Source organism: Phyllostomus discolor, chromosome 1 (genome assembly GCF_004126475.2).
Source record: "Phyllostomus discolor isolate MPI-MPIP mPhyDis1 chromosome 1, mPhyDis1.pri.v3, whole genome shotgun sequence".
Classification (NCBI taxonomy): domain Eukaryota; kingdom Metazoa; phylum Chordata; class Mammalia; order Chiroptera; family Phyllostomidae; genus Phyllostomus; species Phyllostomus discolor.
In genome coordinates, this window is record NC_040903.2 from 23,810,508 (window position 1) to 23,831,809 (window position 21,302).

At 40.7% G+C, this 21,302-nt stretch overlaps 1 protein-coding gene across 2 annotated transcripts in view; it reads left to right on the forward strand.

Annotated features, from left to right (window-relative positions):
- Nucleotides 1–21,302, forward strand: part of WDR19 (WD repeat domain 19) — a 73,786-nt gene that overhangs the window by 7,020 nt on the left and 45,464 nt on the right. For both annotated transcript variants that reach the window (XM_028506675.2, XM_036019844.1), the window contains exons 5-14: nucleotides 2,697–2,812; nucleotides 5,850–5,965; nucleotides 9,983–10,063; nucleotides 12,437–12,549; nucleotides 12,853–13,026; nucleotides 17,775–17,845; nucleotides 18,549–18,721; nucleotides 18,808–18,922; nucleotides 20,318–20,424; nucleotides 21,146–21,268. In XM_028506675.2, coding sequence (XP_028362476.1) covers nucleotides 2,697–2,812; nucleotides 5,850–5,965; nucleotides 9,983–10,063; nucleotides 12,437–12,549; nucleotides 12,853–13,026; nucleotides 17,775–17,845; nucleotides 18,549–18,721; nucleotides 18,808–18,922; nucleotides 20,318–20,424; nucleotides 21,146–21,268 — 1,189 coding nt within the window. The remainder of the gene's footprint in view (nucleotides 1–2,696; nucleotides 2,813–5,849; nucleotides 5,966–9,982; nucleotides 10,064–12,436; nucleotides 12,550–12,852; nucleotides 13,027–17,774; nucleotides 17,846–18,548; nucleotides 18,722–18,807; nucleotides 18,923–20,317; nucleotides 20,425–21,145; nucleotides 21,269–21,302) is intronic.

Genomic DNA, 21,302 nt, shown 5'->3' on the forward strand with positions numbered 1-21,302 from the left:
TGGGATATGGCGATCTTTCCAGAGAAAACTCTAAATACAACATCTGGTTCATGAACCAGTTGGTTCTGGTTGGATCACGGGACGTGGGTGCTTCTCTCAAGGCCATTCTGACCTGAGCACCAGTCACCCTACTCAGCCTTTTTCTAATTAACCTTCAGTTGCCATATCAGCAAGGCTTTTTTAAGCCTGTGCTGTTCCCATAGGTTCTCTCTCTCTCTCTCTCTCTCTCTCTCTCTCTCTCTCTATCTCTCTCTATCTCTATCTCTCTCTCTCTCTGTCTCGCTCTCTCTCTCGCTCTCTCGCTCTCTCGCTCTCTCTTTCTATTTAGCCAGGCGCATTTCCCCAGAATATGTATTCTCTAAGTTTGGTTGGCCAGAAATACATGTGACTATTATACACATTATATATATACATTGACCTGATTTGTTAACATTATTGGAAACTTATGTCTGCCTTAGTCTCTTGCTGTATTTTGTAGGGCCTTCTGGAGGCCTTATCTCCTAAGAGAAGAAACAGGCTGTTCTGTCAGCAATTTTGAAGACACTTGGTTACTGGATCTTTTTGGAATACATTGTCTGACTGTCTTTGTAGTTAGTTGTGGCATGACTGTTAGTAATGATAACCTGTTGGGTGGACCAATGGTACACTCCTCTTGCTACACGTGGCCCTGTTGCTGATCAGACATTGCTCTTGTCAGAGTTCTTCTTTTCTCTGGTACTATTTAACCACTCACTGTTCCTTTATTCGTGTTTTCTGAGGAGCAGACTTCAAAACCATTTAAGAAGGTTTAAATGGACGACATTCATTGCAGGAAATGCCTGCGAGGGAATGTAGAGGGGGAAGGAAGAGGTTAGGACTCCGTCAGACCACAGTGCACACTCGGACCCATGTGAAGGAGTGAAAGAAGGAAGAAGGGTCAGGTAGAAACTTCTTAGACTGCAGCCTAGTTCTGAGAAAGTCCGACTAGGCCCGTGGAGAGATTTTAAGCCAAAGTTCCCCATCAAAGGAATCCTGTGTCTCCCAGGAAGGGGCTCAGCAGTACTCCTGCGGTGCTCAGCTGCCCTCTGGGAGCAGCCCGGTGGAAGGCATGACCCCAGCTCATGGAGGTGCTGGAGTCCAGTGCCTACCAGCCGGGGCTGTGATCAGTTCCCTTTCTGTCGTCGGAGATCTGAGAGGCATACTCTCATGGCTGCCACACCTTCTTACACAGATAGAGAAAAATGCATATTTATCTTTTTAAAAAAATGTTTATTGATTGATTGATTTAGAGAGAGAGGAAAGGAGAGAGAAAGAGAAACACTAATTTGTTCCACTTATTTATGCATTCATTAGTTGGTTCTTATAGGTGTCCTGACCAGGGATTGAATTCACAAGCTGGGCATATTGGGGTGATGCTCTAACCAATTGAGCTACCTGGCCAGGCCCATACTTATCTTTTATAAAATATGTGCTTAGTAGAAGAAACCTGTCATCTTGGTATATAATATTTCCTTACTGATAACAAATTTTAAACTAAACATTTTATTACATTCACCTACCTAATACTACTCACTTCTCATATACTTTCAGTGAATTTTTGTCTTCCATGTATCACCATGATTTTATGGCCTTTCACTAACTCAACGTGGTTAAATTAAATATGTAATTTTTAATGCTCAAATTCTCCTTAGTTAACCAGACAAAGCCCCTTTAAGCTTATGCTTTTGTCCTTTTATTACTTCCCTTAACATACTTGAAAGCAGTGTTGCTTTCTGAAAATAGTAACCTGATCAGTGGTCCTCGGTTTAGCTGCATCCAGATCACCTGGAAAGCTTATTAAAACGCAAATAGCTGGGCCCACCTGGTGGCTCGGTTGGTTGGACCATCATCCCAAACACCAGAAAGATTGTGGGTTTGATCACCAGTCACAGTGAGTACGGGAGGCAACCAACTGATGCTTCTTTCTCTCTCCTCCCCCCTTCCTCTCGCTCTAAGAAATTAATAAGCATGTCTTCAGGTGAGAATTTTTTAAAAATGCAGATAGCTGGGCACCATCAGTTTCTCATTCAATAGGACTGGGCTGTGTTGTGAGAACTGGCATTTCTGAAGCTCCCAGGCGATGCTGCTGGTCTGGGATTGCATTTTCAGAACCGCTTTTCTAGATCCATTGTGCTTTCATTCCTCAGTATATAGAATCAGGAGTCCTGATTCCCTTTAGTAGGGAATTATGTTCTGTGTGTCCTAGAATGCACATAAGAACTGGTGGTGGGCAGATTGCTTTTGACTTCTTTTTGAGCTAGTAGTAATAGTGACAGAGCTGGAAAAAAAATATGTCCTTCATGAATTCCCAATGATTTTTCCAATTTAATACATCATGTTATTGGATCCTACTTTTCGTAAAGCACAGGGTGTCATTATCCATTAAGATTTTTTTCACCACATATAGAGTTACAACTGTCATTAGCAGCCAAATTAATAACCATGTCATCATATGAAACTTGCGGTTCCATTATGACTGAATTAAAGTCTGTATTCATTAAGTCTAACTGACCCTACCAAGTCTTTTAGTACTTAGTCTTTGTCTTAAAGCAGTAAGTTGTAATTTTGTACTTTAGCTTCTACATAGATGTTAAAATCATTCATGCAGTACTTTTTAAAAGGACTATGTAGAGGTTATGATTGTGAATTGTTTAGTAATTTCTATCTTAATGTTACAGGGATCAAATGTGTTTTCTTGTTTGGTCGAAAGTTGGAAGTTTCCTGGCTGCTGGAACTGCTAGAGGATGTGTGCTTATTTATAATCATCAGACATCTCGAAAAATTCCCATCCTTGGTAGGTTATAGTTGGGAACACTAAATATCTGAGATGCTTTACATAAATGTAAATTTTACTGCCTCTGACTTTCCTGATACTGCAAGGGAAATTCTGTAGTATGAAGACTCCCCTGGTCAAGCCTCACACAGAGCTAAACTAGAAGATCCTTCTTCATTGCCTACCAAGAATTTCCCAGGCTTACACAGAATAGTAAGCTTTCACCATATAAATTAGTCCGTTGAAATTTAGTTAGGCATTTTCTGTATCCCACTTCATCTGCAGGTATGTCCTATCAGTTATTTTGACACTTGAAGTTAAGAAAATAATTTGCCAGTGCCCTGACTGGTGAGGCTCAGTGGGTTGGGCATCACCCTGCAAACTGAAAGGTCGCCAGTTCGATTCCTGGTCAGGGCACCTGCCTGAGTTGTGGACCAGGTCTCCAGTTAGGGGCATGCAAGAGACAACTGATTAATGTTTCTCTCATGCATCAGTGTTTTTCTCCCTCTTTTCTTCCCTCCCTTCCCCTCTCTCTGAAAATAAATTTTAAAAATCTTTTTTAAAATTTATAAGAAAATACTTTGGCAATGCATGATTATTTTGTGTCAGGTATTTGTCACATACACATGATTTTATGTGATCTTTGTGTTTAATATAAATAGTGATTCTGCTCTCAGACTAATTTATTAACTATGTAAAATGGGCCTGAAAAGATTCAGGTTAATTAGATATCTTAGGTTAAATACAAAGCTGTCTCTTCTAGAGTTGGTTGTGATTTGTGGCTCTGCCCTTTCCTTTTAAATAACTTACTTTCCTAAAACCAAGCCATTCCATTTTAGATAGCTGCTACATGGTAACATGATCTGTCGGTGTTTTATAGGAACTAAGTATCTGTCACCTTTGTTTCATCTTGCACTGATTTATTTCCTTGAACTAGACTAGGTACAGGCAGTTCTCATTTTGCATAGTTCTTATATATGTGAATTTCATTTACTACACCTTAATGAACTATTACCAGTCTCCCAATAACATGGTCCAAGCTTCAGTTACCTTAGTACATTAACTATGAGTCAATGTTAATTAAACGAGTTCGATACATGTGAAGCACCCAACATACTGTAAGTAAACACACAAAATGTGTTAACTGTCACTACTGATGTTAAGGCTAACCTGAATTCTGAGAAGTGGAAGCAAAAGGGTTTTGAGGTATAGGGAGGAGAAAGAAGACATTTCCTTCTCTTTTTCTTGGTGCAGAAAGAAGTTTGTCTTTGGCATTTTCCACCTCTCTTCATATACTCCTTCCTCCCTTCCTAATGCCCGTCTGTTCGGATGTCCAGTTCTAGTATACCACCCCAGTCCTTTCATCTACGACCAGCAAAACATCCTGTATCTCAGTTTCTTTTCTGAGTGTTCCCTTTACTTTTGTGCTCTGGTCTCCTGATTTGAAATGCTGGCTATTACCCTGACAACTCCCCTATTCATCTCTTCCAGACTCCAGACTCATGTATCCAACTGCTTACTCAACATCTTTGATGAGAGGTCAAATAAACACCTCAAATTTTAATATCTCCAAAACTGTTTTGACACACAGCTTTTCCTCTCATCATTGATGATATTTCATCCTTTTAGATCTTCAAGCCAAACCTTAGCATCATCCTTGACTTTTCTCTCTCTCATACCCTCCATATCTAATCTGCCAGAAAATCTTGTACGTACAACCTGCCTTCAGATATCTCTAGAATCAAGCCTCTTCTTACTGCATCATGGTGTGCATCTCAAACCTCTTCCACCTGAATTTCTCCAATGTCATAACTGGTCCCCCTGCATCAGCTCTTGCCCCACTATACAATACTCCCAACCCTAGGGTCCAGAGTGAGCCTCCTGCTCATAACTCCCCAGCCATTCTCCATCTCACTCAGAGTCAAAGCGCAAGTCCTCACCGAGGCCGCCCTGCATGGCCAGGCTTCTGCAAGCTGTCTGACTTCATCCCATCCCCAGACCCTTCTCTCCTCCCTTCCTGTGCTCCAGCCCCACTGTCCTCTAACACACCAGCACACTCCTGCTCAGGGTCTACTCAGTGACTGTTTATTTAGAATCCACTTTCTGCATAGGTACCGTATTAGATTGTGTAAGGGGTACAAAGAATAAAATGCACGTGGTCTCTTCTCAGTAGCAGCTAAAATTTCTAACACATCTGTAGCACTGCTTACACACCTCAACCTCTTCCAGGTGCTTGAACTCCATCGGTCCTCAGCCCTGGGAGATGGCTCCCGCCACTATACACAGTTTGTGGTGGTGTGACTGAGGAATAGATGAAGGCTGAGTAATTTACCCAAGGTTCTGCAGTAAGTGATGAGCCTCTTCTTCAAACATAGGCAGTCTGCCCCCAGAATCTGTAGACTTAATTAACCTTGGGACTCTTGAGTATTTGTCTGTTCCAGGACCTTCAGTAAATGCCCACAATATCAAGCATGTGGTATTTGCACTGGCTAGAAGCCTCGATTGAAAAAGCATCCTGATAGTAATGGTCATTTAACATTACTCTAGTTAAGTGACTTAATTCTTAACACAAGTCTCGATAAGGTGCTTTCATATTTACCTCAGTATTATCACAAGTCACCGTGTTCTTTAGATATATATGACTAGTCCAAGTGGTCAGTGTTGAGTGGGTCTACCACGCCGTGAAGCTGAATATTAAACCAAAAACCTCAGTGCTTTGGGCTTTACTTCTCTTGAAGCATTATCGTTACAGGTTCAGTGATATGGTAACTAAACAAACTCGTCAAGAAGTAGAATGTGTTTTTATTTTAGGGCCTCTGCTCATATCCACATAAAAACTTGGAAAACATTATAACCCTCATATACCGTTGTCTTGAGTTACAACTTGGTAATAAACTGTTTTGAATAAGATTTCTTAGACACTAACTGATTTGATGATATATTAAATTCCTTGTCTGATTTCCGTGATATATTACCTAAACTTTCAGATTGACACTACAGATTTCTTAATTTTTTTTGAGAAATCCATGCGTTTGTACAAAAATCATCTCTTTTTCAGGAAAACACAGTAAGAGAGTCACATGTGGATGCTGGAATGCAGAGAACCTGCTTGCTTTAGGTGGTGAAGACAGAATGATCACAGTTAGCAATCAGGAAGGGGACACGATAAGACAGGTAATACTGTAACATTTCTTTAGTCTGATACGTTCAAATTTTTACCTAAAATAAAGCTTGTCTATCAAACCTATCTGTAAAACTTTTAAATTTCTATGTGCAGTATGTATATAATAACTTTATATTCCAAACATCAAAAACTTTTCTTTTTCTTTAATGTGGCTATTTTATCCAGATATCCTCCTTGGTACATTTCCCATTGTTTAATATCAGCATGGATTGTCAGCACTGTGGTTAGTCAGACAGTATATTTGTGAAATAACTATTTTACATATGTATATTTATAATATAAATGTTAGTAACTAGACTCAGAGTCATGTCTGCCTAATTCCACACCCACACTTTTAACTGATATGTTCAATTATTTCCAAACCAACCCTAATTAAATTTAATTTTAGGATTAAATTTTACTATTGTTCAAATTTCCCACTTGATTAGATCTTCAGCGGCTCCTCCTTTAGGGAATTTGTGTTACCAATAGCTACATAATCTCCCCAATGGGAAAAGGTCACCTAAACTCCATGGCTCACGACTTAACATTGCTGGAGCAACATTTCCAAACATCACTGCTAGGTACAGGACACGGTGCTGTGTGCTTTAGGAGAAATATAGGCTACCACCCTGTATCAGTTATCACTGAATAAGAAATTACTCTCAAAACCTAGCAGTTTAAGTCAGTAAACCTTTATTATTTCCCAGTTGTTGTGGGAGAGGAGTACAGATGCAGCTGAGCTGCCTGCTTCTGCCTCAGGGTCTCCCCTCTCTCAGTCAGTCCAGGCTGCAGTCCCATCGGAAGGCTTGACGGGAGGGTCTGTTTCTGAGCTCACTCATGTGGATGTTGACCGAGCTCAGTTCCTTACCAGTTGTTAAGCTCGGGGCCTCAGTTCCTCTCTGGCTGTTTAGTGACTAGAAACCTGCCTCGTTCTCTTGCCACGTGGATCTCTCCGTCGAGTGCCTCGCAACATAGCTGCCGGAGAAACAGTGCTAGCAGGCATTCAAGGCTTACGGCACAATCTCTTCATAAATAACCTGGTTTCGAAGTCATTTTTGCCATATTCTGTTCTCTGGAAGTGAGTCACTAGACCCAGCCCCACCCTCAAGGGGGCAGGGGTGGGAATTGAACAAAGGCATAAAAACCAGGAGGTGAGGATCATTGTGGACCATCTTGGAAGCTCCCACCTATAGGCCCTTACTCTTGAGAAGACAAAACTAATCATGATAAAACCCATGTGGCCTCATATGATTGCCAAATTTTGTCATATAGCTTGTAAGTTCTATAGCACTTGTGAGATGGAGGAGATGCATGAAAGTCGTATTTGTGAATCGTTAAACGAGAGAAGGTAATCTAAGTCAGGGTATAGGCTAAACTGTGGTAACAGAGAGACCCCAGAGTACAAGGGCTCTAAGAATATGGAAGTTTGGGTGGTTTTTTCCCCTCTTTTTCTCATGTAGTAGAGAGATGTAGGCAGGTCACCTGTGTATCTCTGATTCACAAGGTTGTACAGAGTCCCATGTTCTTTTCATCCATTGCTTTGCTATTGTCAAGGGTGTTTTGCCCTCTTCTGCATGATTAAAACTAGCATACCCGCACCACATCTGCATTTCAGCCCAGGGAAGGGAGAGAGAGAAGTGGAGTGCAAAAAAATCAGTAAAGGCCCTGATCTGGAGGAGGAGTTTATTATTTCCATTCATAGCATATGATTAGAACTTAGTCACATGGTCACACCTGACTGCTGCCAGGGAAGCTGCAAATTTGGTCTACCTACCTGACCACGTGTCCTGCTGTAACTTGTTTTCATGGATACCATAAGACAATTTAGCAATGTGTGTCTTTCAACCGAAGCAATACAGCATGCACAAAGCTAAGAGGAAAAACCTATAGCTTGTTTATGGCTTGCTCAGAATGGCTTGGCTGAAGATACAGGCTTTGATTGAGAATTTACAGAAAGTAAGGCTGAAGAAGAAAGTTCATTTCCATATCTGGAAAGTTTAGAAAGTTAGGCTGAATGAAGTAATTATCTCAACCACCATGTAGGACAGAATTATAGTGTGATTAAAGTTGTTCTTTTTTTTTTAAAGCATGTATTTTTTTTCTTAAAGATTTTATTTATTTATTTTTAGAGAGGGAAGGGAGGGAGACAGAGAGAGAGAGAGAGAAACATCAATGTGCAGTTGCTGGGGGCCATAGCCTGCAACCCAGGCATGTACCCTGGCTGGGAATCAAACCTGCGACACTTTGGTTCGCAGCCCGCGCTCAATCCACTGAGCTACGCCAGCCAGGGCTAAAGTTGTTCTTAAGGAAGATTAATCTGGCATTAGTGTAACAAATATTTCTTAAAAACCTTGTAACTTTGATTACTCTGTGTCCGCACTAGTTAGAATGGTGGGTGCATGGTGCAAGTGCTGGAGCGCCCCACCCTGCCATCGCAGTAGACAGCGTCCGTAGGCACCCGCGTCTTGTTCCCGCTGAACCACTGCAGGGCCTCACGATTGTCTTCCACAGAGCATCCCAGGAAGCCACGCCCATTCAGCTGTTATCCACATATAAGATAGCTGTTTCTTGTTTCTGATTGCCAAGAAGTATGCTTCCAGAATGTGACATGCTGCTTAAGTTATCTTGTAGTAAGCAAAACATACTTAGTTTTGTATTGCTCTGTTTCGTATGGTCTTTGAGTGGCTTCGACTTTTGACTGTTCTGTAGATGGCTGCTGTGTCACCTGTGCGGGTTATTTTTATTTATCCTGCTGAGGACCGCCTTGCTTTCTGAATCTGAAGATCGCTCCTTCATCAACTCCGGAAGATTCCTAGCCATTATCTCTTTGAATATCACCTCTTGTCCCTTCCATTTTGTCCTTCTGGAATTTCTGCTGGATACATGTCAGACCTCCTCATACCTCTTAATTCTGTTAGAGTTTTTTTGTCATTGTGTGTAACCTGGATAATTTCCTCCAATCGGTTTACTTATTTTTACTTCAAATTTGTCTCATCTTCTGTCTATCCCATTGAGTATTTCTTCTAATGACTATACTTCTTATTTTTGGAAAGTACTTTGTAGTTCCTGTAGAAATCTGTCTGGATTTTTTTAAGTCTTTTCTCATACTTATAAGTCCTTTGATGTTTTTAGCTGTTTTTAAAGTATTTATTTTATGATGTCTCTAAGATCATTCTGTTATTTTTAGATTTTCTAATGTTTGTTCTTTTTTTCATTATGTTAAATGGCTATCACATTCTTTTTTTTTTGAAAGGTTAGAGTGTCATATTTTTTTAAAGATTTTATTTATTTATTTTTAGAGAGGGAAAGGAGGGAGAGAGAGAGAGAGAAACATCAATGCGCGGTTGCTGGGGGCCGTGGCCTGCAACCCAGGCATGTGCCCTGACTGGGAATCGAACCTGTGGTGCTTTGGTTCGCAGCCCATGCTCAATACACTGAGCTACGCCAGCCAGGGCCTAATGTTTGTTCTTGATGCACTGTTTCTTTATGAGTTTTCTCATTTGGAATTGTGAGCTCATATTCAGCAGGGCTTAGCTGAGGAAATTTTTTACAGTGTTGAAAGAGGCTTTGGATTTGTTTTTGCCAAACACTGCAGGGAGTTTCTAGACCACTTGGAGTATTAACCTGAATCTCAGACCATAATGAGGATAGGAGTAAAGTCTTTGATTTCAACTTTTCAACTATTTTCTGACCCATAGCTGAGCCCAAGTTAAATGGCTTCCTTATTGTTCCCTTTTACCAGCTGTTTTGGGTAGCTGCAGGATTGCTTCCTACATGCACTTCGGTTTTCAGTTTGATCTTTACTTATGTCCCTGGAAATTTTCCTTACCTTCCTTCCAACTTATTATATTTTTAATGAGATACCTGCTCTGTGTCGTCAAGGATTTCTAGATGTTTGTAGCAGTGGGGATTTCAGGCCATTAGTCCAACATACAACATAAATTTAAGCAAGGTACCTGTTTTATTATTCCAAGTGATTTGAAGTGTTGGGTTTATTCATAGTGACAGTGTTTTCATTCCTGCAGTCACCCGTGAGACTGGAGCCTAGCGACATGCAGTTTTCCACGATGAAGACCGACGACCGAACCTATGCTACGGAAAACACAGTAAGAATTCTGAATCAAATTCATGCCCAGATTATTGTTTTGTTTAATCTTTATTGTATTTTTCCCATTACCATTTAGTCCCCTTATACACCCTCCCCCCAGCAATCACCGCACTGTTGTCCGTGTCCATGAGTCCTCTCTCCTTTTTGCTCAGTCCCTCCCCCCAACCCCCGCCCCTCACGAGCTGTCCTCGTGCTCTCTATCCATGAGTCTGTCCCCATCACCAAGGAAGACTTTTGACACTAAGGAAACAAGTGTGTCTGTCTTCTCTCTGGAGGTGTTGTGGAGCTGCTGCCTCTCTCCTGTGTCAACTCCCAGATTCATAATGTTACGGGACAGGGTCCAGGCCTGGAGTGGGTTTTCCTTGGGCCGGCTGGTGGTGTGCGGGTTCTTGACTTCATGTGGAAAAGTTTCACAACACGAGTCTAGGTGGTTCTGAGAGTGTGTTAATAAAGCTGAGGACAGTGGGGCAAAGAAGGGCTTAGGATAGAAGGAGCAACAGGAGAGAGCCTAGGCTGGGCTGCTCTGACTCATCGGGAAGTCAGAGAGAAGGGACTCCTGGAGACAGGTTCAGGGTTTGGCCAGGTTGCATTGCTGTTGCCCATTGCGCCCCTGGTTGCAAGTTTAGTGGGGACTCTTAGAAAAGAAGAGAGGCGACCCTGAGAGGGAAGAAAGGGGTGGGCGTGCTCCTGGAAGGGAGAGCTCACCCCAGCTGATTTTAATAATTTTGTAGCATAAGCTCTCTCCTTTTCTTGGGTGGCTCAGAATCTATAGGGGTTAATAAATTATAGTCTATCACATATTAAACCGTGTAGGCCCTTCTCTCAGGTTTTCCTGCTGCTGGCTACTTGGTATTACAGCAAATGCAGACATCTTCCTGTTAACACTCGGTGTAGCTTTTCTCATTCTTGTAGTAGCAAAAGGAGTAGGGGTACCTTTATAAACAGACATATTGATTTCTGTATGACTTTCTTATTTTCACTATCCGATGTGACCAGAGCTCAGGAAATTGTATTTCCTTTTCTTAATACCTCAGATGCACTCCCTGCTGCATTTTAACATCCTAAAATCCAGGCAGTTTTATAATCGACATGCCTATATTTATATGAAGTAATGTTTTTAATTTCTTAAAAAGCTATTATTAAATTGGTAGTATCTTGTAATTATAGCTATTAGAATTAATGTAATATTGAGATGGCCAAAAAGTCCATTTAATTTTTTTTCTGTAAAATAAAAGACACATTTTTCATTTTCTCAGTAACTGTTGATTTAGATATTTTGAGTATGTCGGCTACCTCCCACATGGTATAACATTGATTGTTCTCACTAACGTTTCAATTTGATCTCAACGTCAGCTGCTCTTCCCAACCATGAGCATCATCCAGAGAGAGCTCTCTACCACAAAACTCTGCAAACCACTTTTGACACGTTCAGTTAGTCACAGCACCTTCTCCTTACCCTGCACAAATGGGTTTTTTTGCGTTTCAGTTGTGTTTTTACCTTTCTTGAAATAATAAAGCATAATATACCAAAAAATGTTGTGTATTTTCTTCCATCTTCAACATTAAAATAGCTACACAAAAATTCACCAATTTTGATAAGTTTTCTTAATGAAATGCATGCTGATATGACAGCTGTCATGATACAATCTAACAAAATTCTTTCGAATGAAGTTAAAGACAATTAAGCACTACTAGGGCCATCATACGGATAAAGATGAACAAACTTTTTGGCCAACCCAATATATCAAAGTGTTTCTCTTTTTATATATATATTAATCACCCTTAATGAGCTCAGTTAAGTAATATGCTCTTTTATCTCCCCAGTACAATTAAACACTCCACTGAAAATGACAGTTAAGTATTGGCTTGTGTGAGTAACAGAGGGACACTTGTCTAGTCACATTGACCTACAGGTAATGGGAAGAGTGACGATATAAAAGCTAGAATATCCACATGGGTGTGGACCTGTTGTGCCAGATGGCTCAAAAGGAAAATGACCTTTTAGGATGAAAGACTATATTCTGAATATGAATTCAATTTTGATGAAACCATATCAGACTTACAGTCCTATACTGCATGGTACTCTAATGAGAAGTGTAGAGAATTTTTAAAAATGATTATGCCTAGGTGTTTTAGTCTACTTCCAAGGGCATATATTAGATATGCATAAAGTCAAGGGTTCTTCCCAGGCTATATGTTAACAAAATGTATTTTTTTAGTTACATTGTTCTTTTAGTAATTGTAGCATTTAGCACAGACAAATTTGGCTTGTTTTCATGAATTACATTCATGTATTTGAATTTACTTAGTGTCTTTTCATGAAGTACTGAGTAGTTCATTTAACAATCTCTTGATTTTTTTTTTCTGGCAGATAAGTGTGGTGCTTGGCAAGAAAAGTTTGTTTCTTTTTAATCTCAATGATCCAGATAGTTCAATTGACCTGGAATTTCAGGAACACTATGGCAACATTGTCTGCTATAGCTGGTATGTGGAGATCATTACAAGTTGTTACAGAAAGACATCCATGAATTCTTCCTTACTGATTATATTTAATTTTTGCCTGAATCATTTTCATTTCCTTATGTAACATTTTCTGGATTATAGACTATGATTCAGTTTGTGAAACTATCTAGCATATGCTATCTGGCACACAGCCCTTGCTAAATTACATTCTCTGCTTTCTTCATTTTAAGTTACTTGCTTATGTAACTTGTATTTCCAGTGTAACTGTATTTCCAATGATAGTTAGTTTCTCTTTTTACTGTACTGTTGCCTTTGTTGCTTTAGGTATGGTGATGGCTACATCATGATTGGTTTTTCACGTGGAACTTTTGTGGTAATTTCCACTCATATTCGAGAGATTGGCCAAGAGGTATTTCAAGCTCGTGATCATAAAGATAGTCTAACTAGTATTGCAGTATCACAGACCCTTAACAAAGCTGCTATATGTGGTGATAACTGGTAAGTTATATTTACAAATTCCTAGAAAGCTTATATAAGGAATATTAAGAGAGTCAACAAGACTTTTATAGCCAAAATGAATCGGTTGTCCTGGCTGGTATGACTCATTTGGTTGGAACATCCTCCGGTAACCAAAAGGTTTTGGGTTTGGTTCCAGTCTGGGCACACACCCAGGTTGGGGGTACAATCCCAAGTGCATGTGATCACTGGTCCAGGCACTTATAATCCCTGGTCAGCCACAAGATCCCCAGTCCATGCATATTTGTGGGAGGCAATCAATTGATGCTTCTCTTTCACATCTCTCTCTCTCCACTCTCTCTCTCCCTAAGAGCAATGAAAAAAATGTCCTCAGGTGAGGATTAAAAAAAGAGAGAATCAACCATACTTTCTTGCACTCTAAGAACATATTTGCAATGAGAATTTCTAAGACTCCTTGCCTTTAACACTCATGGCAAAATCTAAAATACTAAATGTATGCCAAATATAAAACCTGAAATTGACTATGCTTGAAAATCACTTTTAAAAACAAAATAGGAGACTTTCATTCAAGATGGAAGCATAGGTAGACACACCTTGCTTCCTCATGCAACCACAAAAAAATTACAACTAAATCTCAAAAACAACACCCAAAAGTGTCAAAAAATCAAACTGTATGGAAGTCCAACCACCAGAGATGTAAAGAAGCCACATTCAACCAGACAGGTAGAAGGAGCGGAGGCGAGGAGACAGGGTATGGTGCAGAGAGGCGGTGGCAGCAGATCGGGCACAGGTGGTCCCATATTCACATGTGGTGGATAAAAATTGGGAGGGATACCTTGGGAGCAAGTGATCCCAGCCCCAGGCCAGACCTCACAGCCCAGGGTTCCAGCACCAGGAAGATAAAGATACCCATACCTTCTGGCTGTAAAAACCAGTTTGGGGAGTTTGGGGAGGCAGAAAAACTGCAAGAATCTCAGGAAACTCCACTTGAAGGGCCTGCAAGATCTTAAAACGTATGTAAGCCCAGCTACTCTGGGATTCAACACCAGGACAACAGCTGGAAGGGTGCCAGTCACAAATAGGGAGTGGGCAAAGGGACTGGAAACAGAGCAAGTGCCAGGCAAACCTCAGAAGCCAGGCAGCACTACAGTCCCCTATATGAGCCCTCCTCCCACCCCGAGCCACAAAGCGGTGAAGCGGATTGCCCTACTGTGGTGATTACCTAAGACTCTGCCCCACACAATTTATAGGTACCATTTACAGGGAGTCAAAGCAGCTCAACCTAATATCCAGAAACAAACACATGGAGGCTGTCAAATTGAGGAGACAAAGAAATATGACCCAAATGAAAGAACAAAATAAAACCTCGGAAAAAGAACTAAATGAAACAGAGATAGCCAACCTATCATATGCAGAGTTCAAAACACCGGTGATCAGGATGTTCAAAGAACTCAATGAGTATGGCAACAACATAAAGGAAGAAATGAAGGTTACACTAAGAAAAATAAACATGTACAGGGAACCAGCAGTGAAGGGAAGGAAGCCAGGATTCAAATCAACAATTTGGAACAGAAGGAAGAAAACGTTCAACCAGAACAGCAAGAAGAAACAATTCAAAAACAAAACGAGGAAAGTGTAAGAAACCTCTGGGACATCTCCAAATGTACCAACATCCAAATCATAAGGATGCCAGAAGGAGAACAGGAAGAGCAAGAAATTGAAAACATGTTGGAAACAATAATGAAAGAAAACTTTCCTAATTTGACAAATGAAATACACATACAAGTCCAGGAAGCACAGAGAGATTCCCAAAGAAGGTGGACCAAAAGAGGACCACACCAAGACACATCATAATGAAAATGCCAAAAGTTAAAAATAAAGAGAATCTTAAAAGCAGCAAGAGAAAAACAGATAGTTACCTACAAAGGAGTACTGATAAGATTATCAGCTGATTTCTAAAAAGAAACTTTGCAGGCGAGAAGTATTCAAAGTCATGGAAGGCAAGAACCTACATCCAAGATTACTCTATCTAGCAAAACTATCATTTAGAATGGAAGGGCAGATAAAGTGCTTCCCAGATAAGATCAAGTTAAAGGAGTTCATCATCACTGAGCCCTTATTATGTGAAATGTTAAAGGGACTTCTTTAAGAAAAAGATCAAAACTATGAATGTTTAAAAGGCAATGAATTCACAGCTGTCAACAACTGAATCTAAAAGAAAAACTAAGCAAACAACCAGAACAGGAACAGAATCATAGGTATGGAGATCATTTGGAGGGGTATCACCTAGTAGAAGGTAGAGGGAGAGTAGGGGAAATGGTCTAGGGATTAAAAAGCATAATTGGTAGGTACAAAATATACAGGGGGATGTTAAGAATAGTATAGGAAATGGAGAAGCCAAAGAACTTATATGCACAGCCCATGGATGTGAACTGGGGTGGTGGGTTGCTGGAGGGAAAGGAGGTACTGGGTGGAGTGGGGGCAAAGGGGGGAAAATTGGGACGATTAATAACATAATCAATAAAATATACTAAAAAAACAACAAATAAAATAAGCAGTTCTGGGTAGGATGGATTAAGCATATTCCACCCCATCTCCCTCACTGAATATGGCTATAGAACCTGGATAGAATGCATAGACCACCTATTTAAGGACCCTGAAAAGTAAATAGTAGCAGGCAGATTGACAAAGAATACCAGAATTTGAAGTACAACTGAACCAGTGTTGAGTCTCCCAGTCTCAGGATTCAAGGCAGCCTGAAATCCAGAAGAAGGCACAGACAGAGGAGCTCTGAGAGAAGCTCTCTAGTTCTGGCTCACGTTGCAGGAAAGAGAACTCCTAACACTCAAACAGGTGGGGAAATCCACCAGTTTTCTGTCTTGTGTTTTGTTCTCTCATGGCCTAGCAACCAAGCAGTCTCACCACAGCAGTGGCAGCCACGGCAATGGCTGCAAGGACCCACAGGCACCTAAAACATGGAGGGTAGCATTCCTCTCTAATTGGAGAACCTGTGTTGCCGAGATGCTGGGGCAAACTCCTGTTGCTTATTTTTTCTCTTTGTCCTCCTGCTCGGCCACGGGCATGGGTGCAATTGTGGGAAGTACAAGGCAGGACATGGTAACTAGAGCCCCTGCTTCCAACTGGAGAACAAAACATGGGAGTCCCCAAAAGCTAGAAAGTACTGGATAAATCCCAGAGACAGAGGACCTCTGGGACATGACCCTATAAAGATATTTATGAACTCACAGATTTTTCCCTGAGCTGTGTATATGTATCTCACCCTAAACACATACCAGAGACTTTGAGAACTGAACTAAGGAACAGGTCATAGCCCAGGTTCTACACTGGCCACAGAGTAGGCCATGCAGGGACACATCCAAATACCACTGCAAAGGCTTTGGAAATGGAACTTACACTGAAACCATAACCCGCAGAACACTAGTTGAAATTCGTGGCCTTCACCCAGCTGGGTTGATTGCCTGCTTTAAAAACAAAAATTCACCTTCTCCATGGGATTTAAATAAGACACAGAGTCTCATAACATAATATTAAAAATGTCCAGAATGTAACCCAAAATTACTTGATGTATGAAGAATCTGGAAAATTTCAACTCACAGTGAAAAGGCAATCAAAAGAAGCCAGGACCAAGAGGATAAAGATAGCAGCTATTATAAAAGTGCCTTTAGAGGTAAGGACTATCATTTCCATTTCTCCAAACAAATGGGAAACAAATGGAAACAGTTTCAGAAAAGAAATAGAACCTATGAAAAAAAGAAGCAAGTGGAAATTTAAGAACTGAACAATATAATTAATGTAGTGCACTTAATAGCAGAATGGAGATCACAGAGTAAAGAGTCAGTGAACTTGAAGATAGACCAGTAGAAATATTCAGTCTCAACACAGAGAAAAAACAGATTGGAAAAAATGAACGCACCCCCAGGGACTGTGAACTAATACCAAAAAGTCTAACATTTGTATCATAAAAGTCTTAGAAATAATGGCTGGAAACTTCTTATGTTTGGCAAAAGACATAAACTATAGGTTTATTATAGAAGCTCAAAAAATCCCCAACAGGGCAAATCCAAAGAAGTCTAGTCCCAGAGACATCACAAACAAACTTCCACAAACCAAGACAAAGACCATATCTTAAAAGTGGCCAGTGAACAACATGTTGAGTGACAGTGGATTTCTCATATTAAACCACTCACGCCAGAAGGAAGCATCACAACATTTTTTAAGTGCTGAAGGAAAAGAACTATAAACTGAAATTCTATGTCCAGTGAAAATAATCCATCAGTAATAAAGGGGAAATAAAAACATTCTCAGATGAAGGAAAAGGAAGAGAATTTATTGCTAGCAGGAATGCTCTGAAAGAATTGCTGAAGAGAACGATGCCAGAAGGAATTTGGGACATCTCAGATTTCCTTCTGTCGAAGAAGAGCGGCAGAAATGGTAGACGGCCTGGGTAAATATAATGGGCTATTTTTTAATTTTGAGATCTTTATATGTGGCTATATATATGTGGCTACTGAAAGCAAGAATTATAATCTCAGTGTGTTCATTGCATGAAGATGCAATATAAGACAATTACAATATAAAGGGGAATGGATAGAATTCTTATATGTGATAAGATTTCTACTTCTGCTTGAAGTAGCCTAAATGTTGATTATAAATAGACTGAGAAATTAAATATGTATAGCTTACAATTGTAAACAAAAACAATTTTACTTAGAGCTCATATTTAATTGTGTTGTTTTTTTTTTTTTCAGCATTAAAATTCATGAGTTGGCAGAATTAAAAGACATGTATGCTATAATCAGCCTGGATGATGAAATTAAAGGTATTGGTTTTTCTGAAGCAGATGGCATTTTATCATCCCAATTCCAGAGTAGTGTGTTTATTATTGTACAGTTTACATTTCTGTAGGAGGAATACTATTAGCACCCTTCACTAGAGTTTCCTAAAATAGCCTCCTTATTCTAGTTATTATGTTGAGTCATACTCCTTGACTAGAAGGATGTAAGTCCACTCTGATCCAGGGACATAGTAAACTTTATCCTAATTACAATGATAAAATCTAAGTTTTTATGTATGTACCCTTTAAGCCAGTATTGAATGAATTAGTGCTCATGGTCATATGTCAATCCGTGGTGAATTTCCTAGTCTAAAGAAAAACTCTTTTTTTTAAAGATTTTATTCATTTTTATTTTTAGAGAGAGGGGAAAGGAGGGAGGGAGGGAGAGAAATATCAATGCGTGGTTGCCCCACATGTGCCCCCAACTGGGGATCTGGTTCCCAACCCAGGCATGTGCCCTGACTGGGAATCAAACCCGCAACCCTTTGGTTTGCAGGCCAGCACTCAATCTACTGAGCCACACCAGCCAGGGCTAAATAAAGACTCTTTAAACTAAAAAAAAAAAAAAAAAAAAAAAAACATTTGGAGATTTTTATGCCTCTGGTAGGTTAAGTGGAAACAATTTGCTTGTTTGCCTGCAACAGTATATCTGTTTTTGAATAACCCTTTGCTTTGTAACTTATTTCAGGGTTGGATACCTTGTCCTGGACAGACGATGGCCAGCTGCTGGCATTGTCCACCCAGAGGGGCTCACTCCATGTTTTCCTGACCAAGCTTCCCATCCTTGGCGATGCCTGCAGCACAAGGGTTGCCTATCTCACCTCCCTTTTGGAAGTCACCGTAGCCAACCCTGTTGAAGGAGTATGAAAGTGGTGTTATTTTAATTTTATGAATAAAATCAAAATAATGTTAGCAACTGATTCACTAGTTACTTATCTATATGACAGGAGCTACCGATCACAGTTTCTGTTGACGTGGAACCCAACTTCGTGGCAGTAGGGCTGTATCATCTGGCTGTGGGAATGAACAATCGAGCTTGGTTTTATGTCCTCGGAGAGAACGGCAAGTCGGAATCCGGTTGTTTTCTTCTCTAGCATAGAATTCCTGATCTATTTGGGAGGCATTTGTTACCAAACTCCGGGTCCTGCGCCCTACACTTCAAAAGGCCAAAAATCAAAATGTCAAATTGGTGAAAAGAAAGATTTTTTGACCAAGAAGGCATCAACCAAGAAGATGGGAGACTCATCAATGCCTCAACTCTCTGTTACCTGCTGGACCAGGCTAAGGGTTTTTAAGCTGGATAAGAGGAGTGCAGGGGGAGTTGGGTCTCCTAAATTCCTAAATTCCTTAGGTCTTCTGTCTCTTGTTCATGTGTCAAGGAATAGATTCTAAGGCTCTATCAGAAAATCACGTGCATTGCAGATGGATGGTCTTGATTCTCCACTGTTTTTTGCAAAGGAAGCTTGTAAATTATTGTCCTTCCTATGAAGAATCAAGAACACTGAATTGAGACGTCATCTATAGTTTTCCCCAAAACTGTTGTGTGACCAGTAGGTCGCAAGTTATTGACCCAGGAACTGGTCACAGTCCCCCTGAGTTCCACAGTTTAAACCTTACCCAACCTACAGCTACAGGGGAGTGGGCGCGTTCATACAGCTTTGTGAGAGCAAAAGCAGAAGATCTGACTAGCCTTTCACTCTTTCTTCCTTCAGACAGCTCGCTCTTAGTCTAAAGAGTTTTGCGAGTCCTCTAAAATTTTTGGAAAGGTTTTGTTCTTTAATCTTTGTAGTGAAGGCAGCTTGGTATAGCGGGCAGAGCATGAACTTGATAATTAGGCCCTGGATGTAAATTCCCCTTCTGCCTCACTTAGATGACTGTGCACAAATTCTTTACCCCTCTGAGTGTTGGGTTATCCTGTGGAAAATGAGGATTCTTCTACATGTAAGGGGTTGTGTGGAAAATTAAATAAAACGTGTGCTCTGCCTTTGCACAGTGACTTTCTTTCTTCTGTTCCCCTAGCTCTGGTAGGTGCTTAACAGAAGCTGGTCCCGTATTGTACTGTTTGAATAACGACCATTAGCACCTGAAGGGAGCCTGGCTTTTTCTTCCCCTCCTTCCCCCCACCCCACCCTCCCCACTGGAGGTCAGATCTCCTCAGCAACAGAGCAAGCCTGAGCTTTGTTCTCCGAGTTCACCATCAAGCTTATTGTCCTTAAGGTTTAATATTTGTTTGTTTTACGTGTAATTTTATCTTCTATTACTTTGTTTCAATGGGAACCATTATGGAATTCCTGAAGGCAACTTTATATGGCAACTAAGATTTTCTTCAGGATGTCTAAAATAAAAATTTTAGGTTCAGAATATCCTAGTAAAGGTGCACATGTAAAATCACTTGCAAATATTTATATAATTTTATTAATATTTTAATATACCGTTTGTTCTTTTGCATTGCTCAAGGTGTGAAGAGACTGAAAGATGTGGAGTATCTGGGGACAGTAGCCAGTGTGTCCCTTCATTCGGACTACGCGGCGGCGCTGTTTGAAGGCAAAGTCCAGTTACATTTGGTGAGTGTAGTCTTGATGTCCTGGAGGCCGGCCCAGTTAACTTGGCAGTGATGATGAACGGTCTCATTGTTAAGAACTTTGGTCAGGAAGCAACCATGCACAGATTGGCTAGAAAGCCAGGTGTGGGTAAAGGATTAACAAAACCCTTTACCCTTCTGCATCAGATGTTCAATTAACTTTCCTAAGAAACCTGGCAATTTATCAACTGCTACCTGCAGCATTGCTTATGGTGAAAACGACCCTGTTTGTAACTGTATCTAGAAAGTAGAAGTAAACGATAAAAACTGATGGGAATGCCATGCATCTGGGTTTCCTGGAATGTATTCACTCATACATTTAGGGCATCTCGCTTGTGGGGGAGATCCTTGACACTATGCCTCTTGGGTTGTTCAAGAGATATTGGCCCTGGAATAGCGGGCTGCTAAACCAGGGCATGTTCCACACCTGCTTCTTGGCTCTTTGCTTCTGGGAAGCCAGAGGGATCAGCCGCTAGGCAGCTTCAGAGCCCGAGAAGACTGTTCCCACTAAAGAGGGAGGTCTGATGCTGCCCCGCTCGCGAGCTGTGGTTCCTTTCTGATACCTTTCTGCGTCAGCTGGCCTGTGGTTGTCTAGTGAGTCTGGTTTAACCGAACTGAAGAAACAGATCCTCCCTTACCCTCTAGACATTGCAGACGAGGTTTACTCAGATCAGTCTATAAGCCACTGTTATTCTTTGTTTTAGATAGAAAGTGAATTCTTGGATGCTCAAGAAGAACGTGAGACTCGACTTTTCCCAGCAGTGGACGATAAGTGCCGTATTCTGTGTCATGCCCTGACTGGTGATTTCCTCGTCTACGGCACAGACGTATGTGTTGTCTTCTTCACTGTCGAACGTAGGG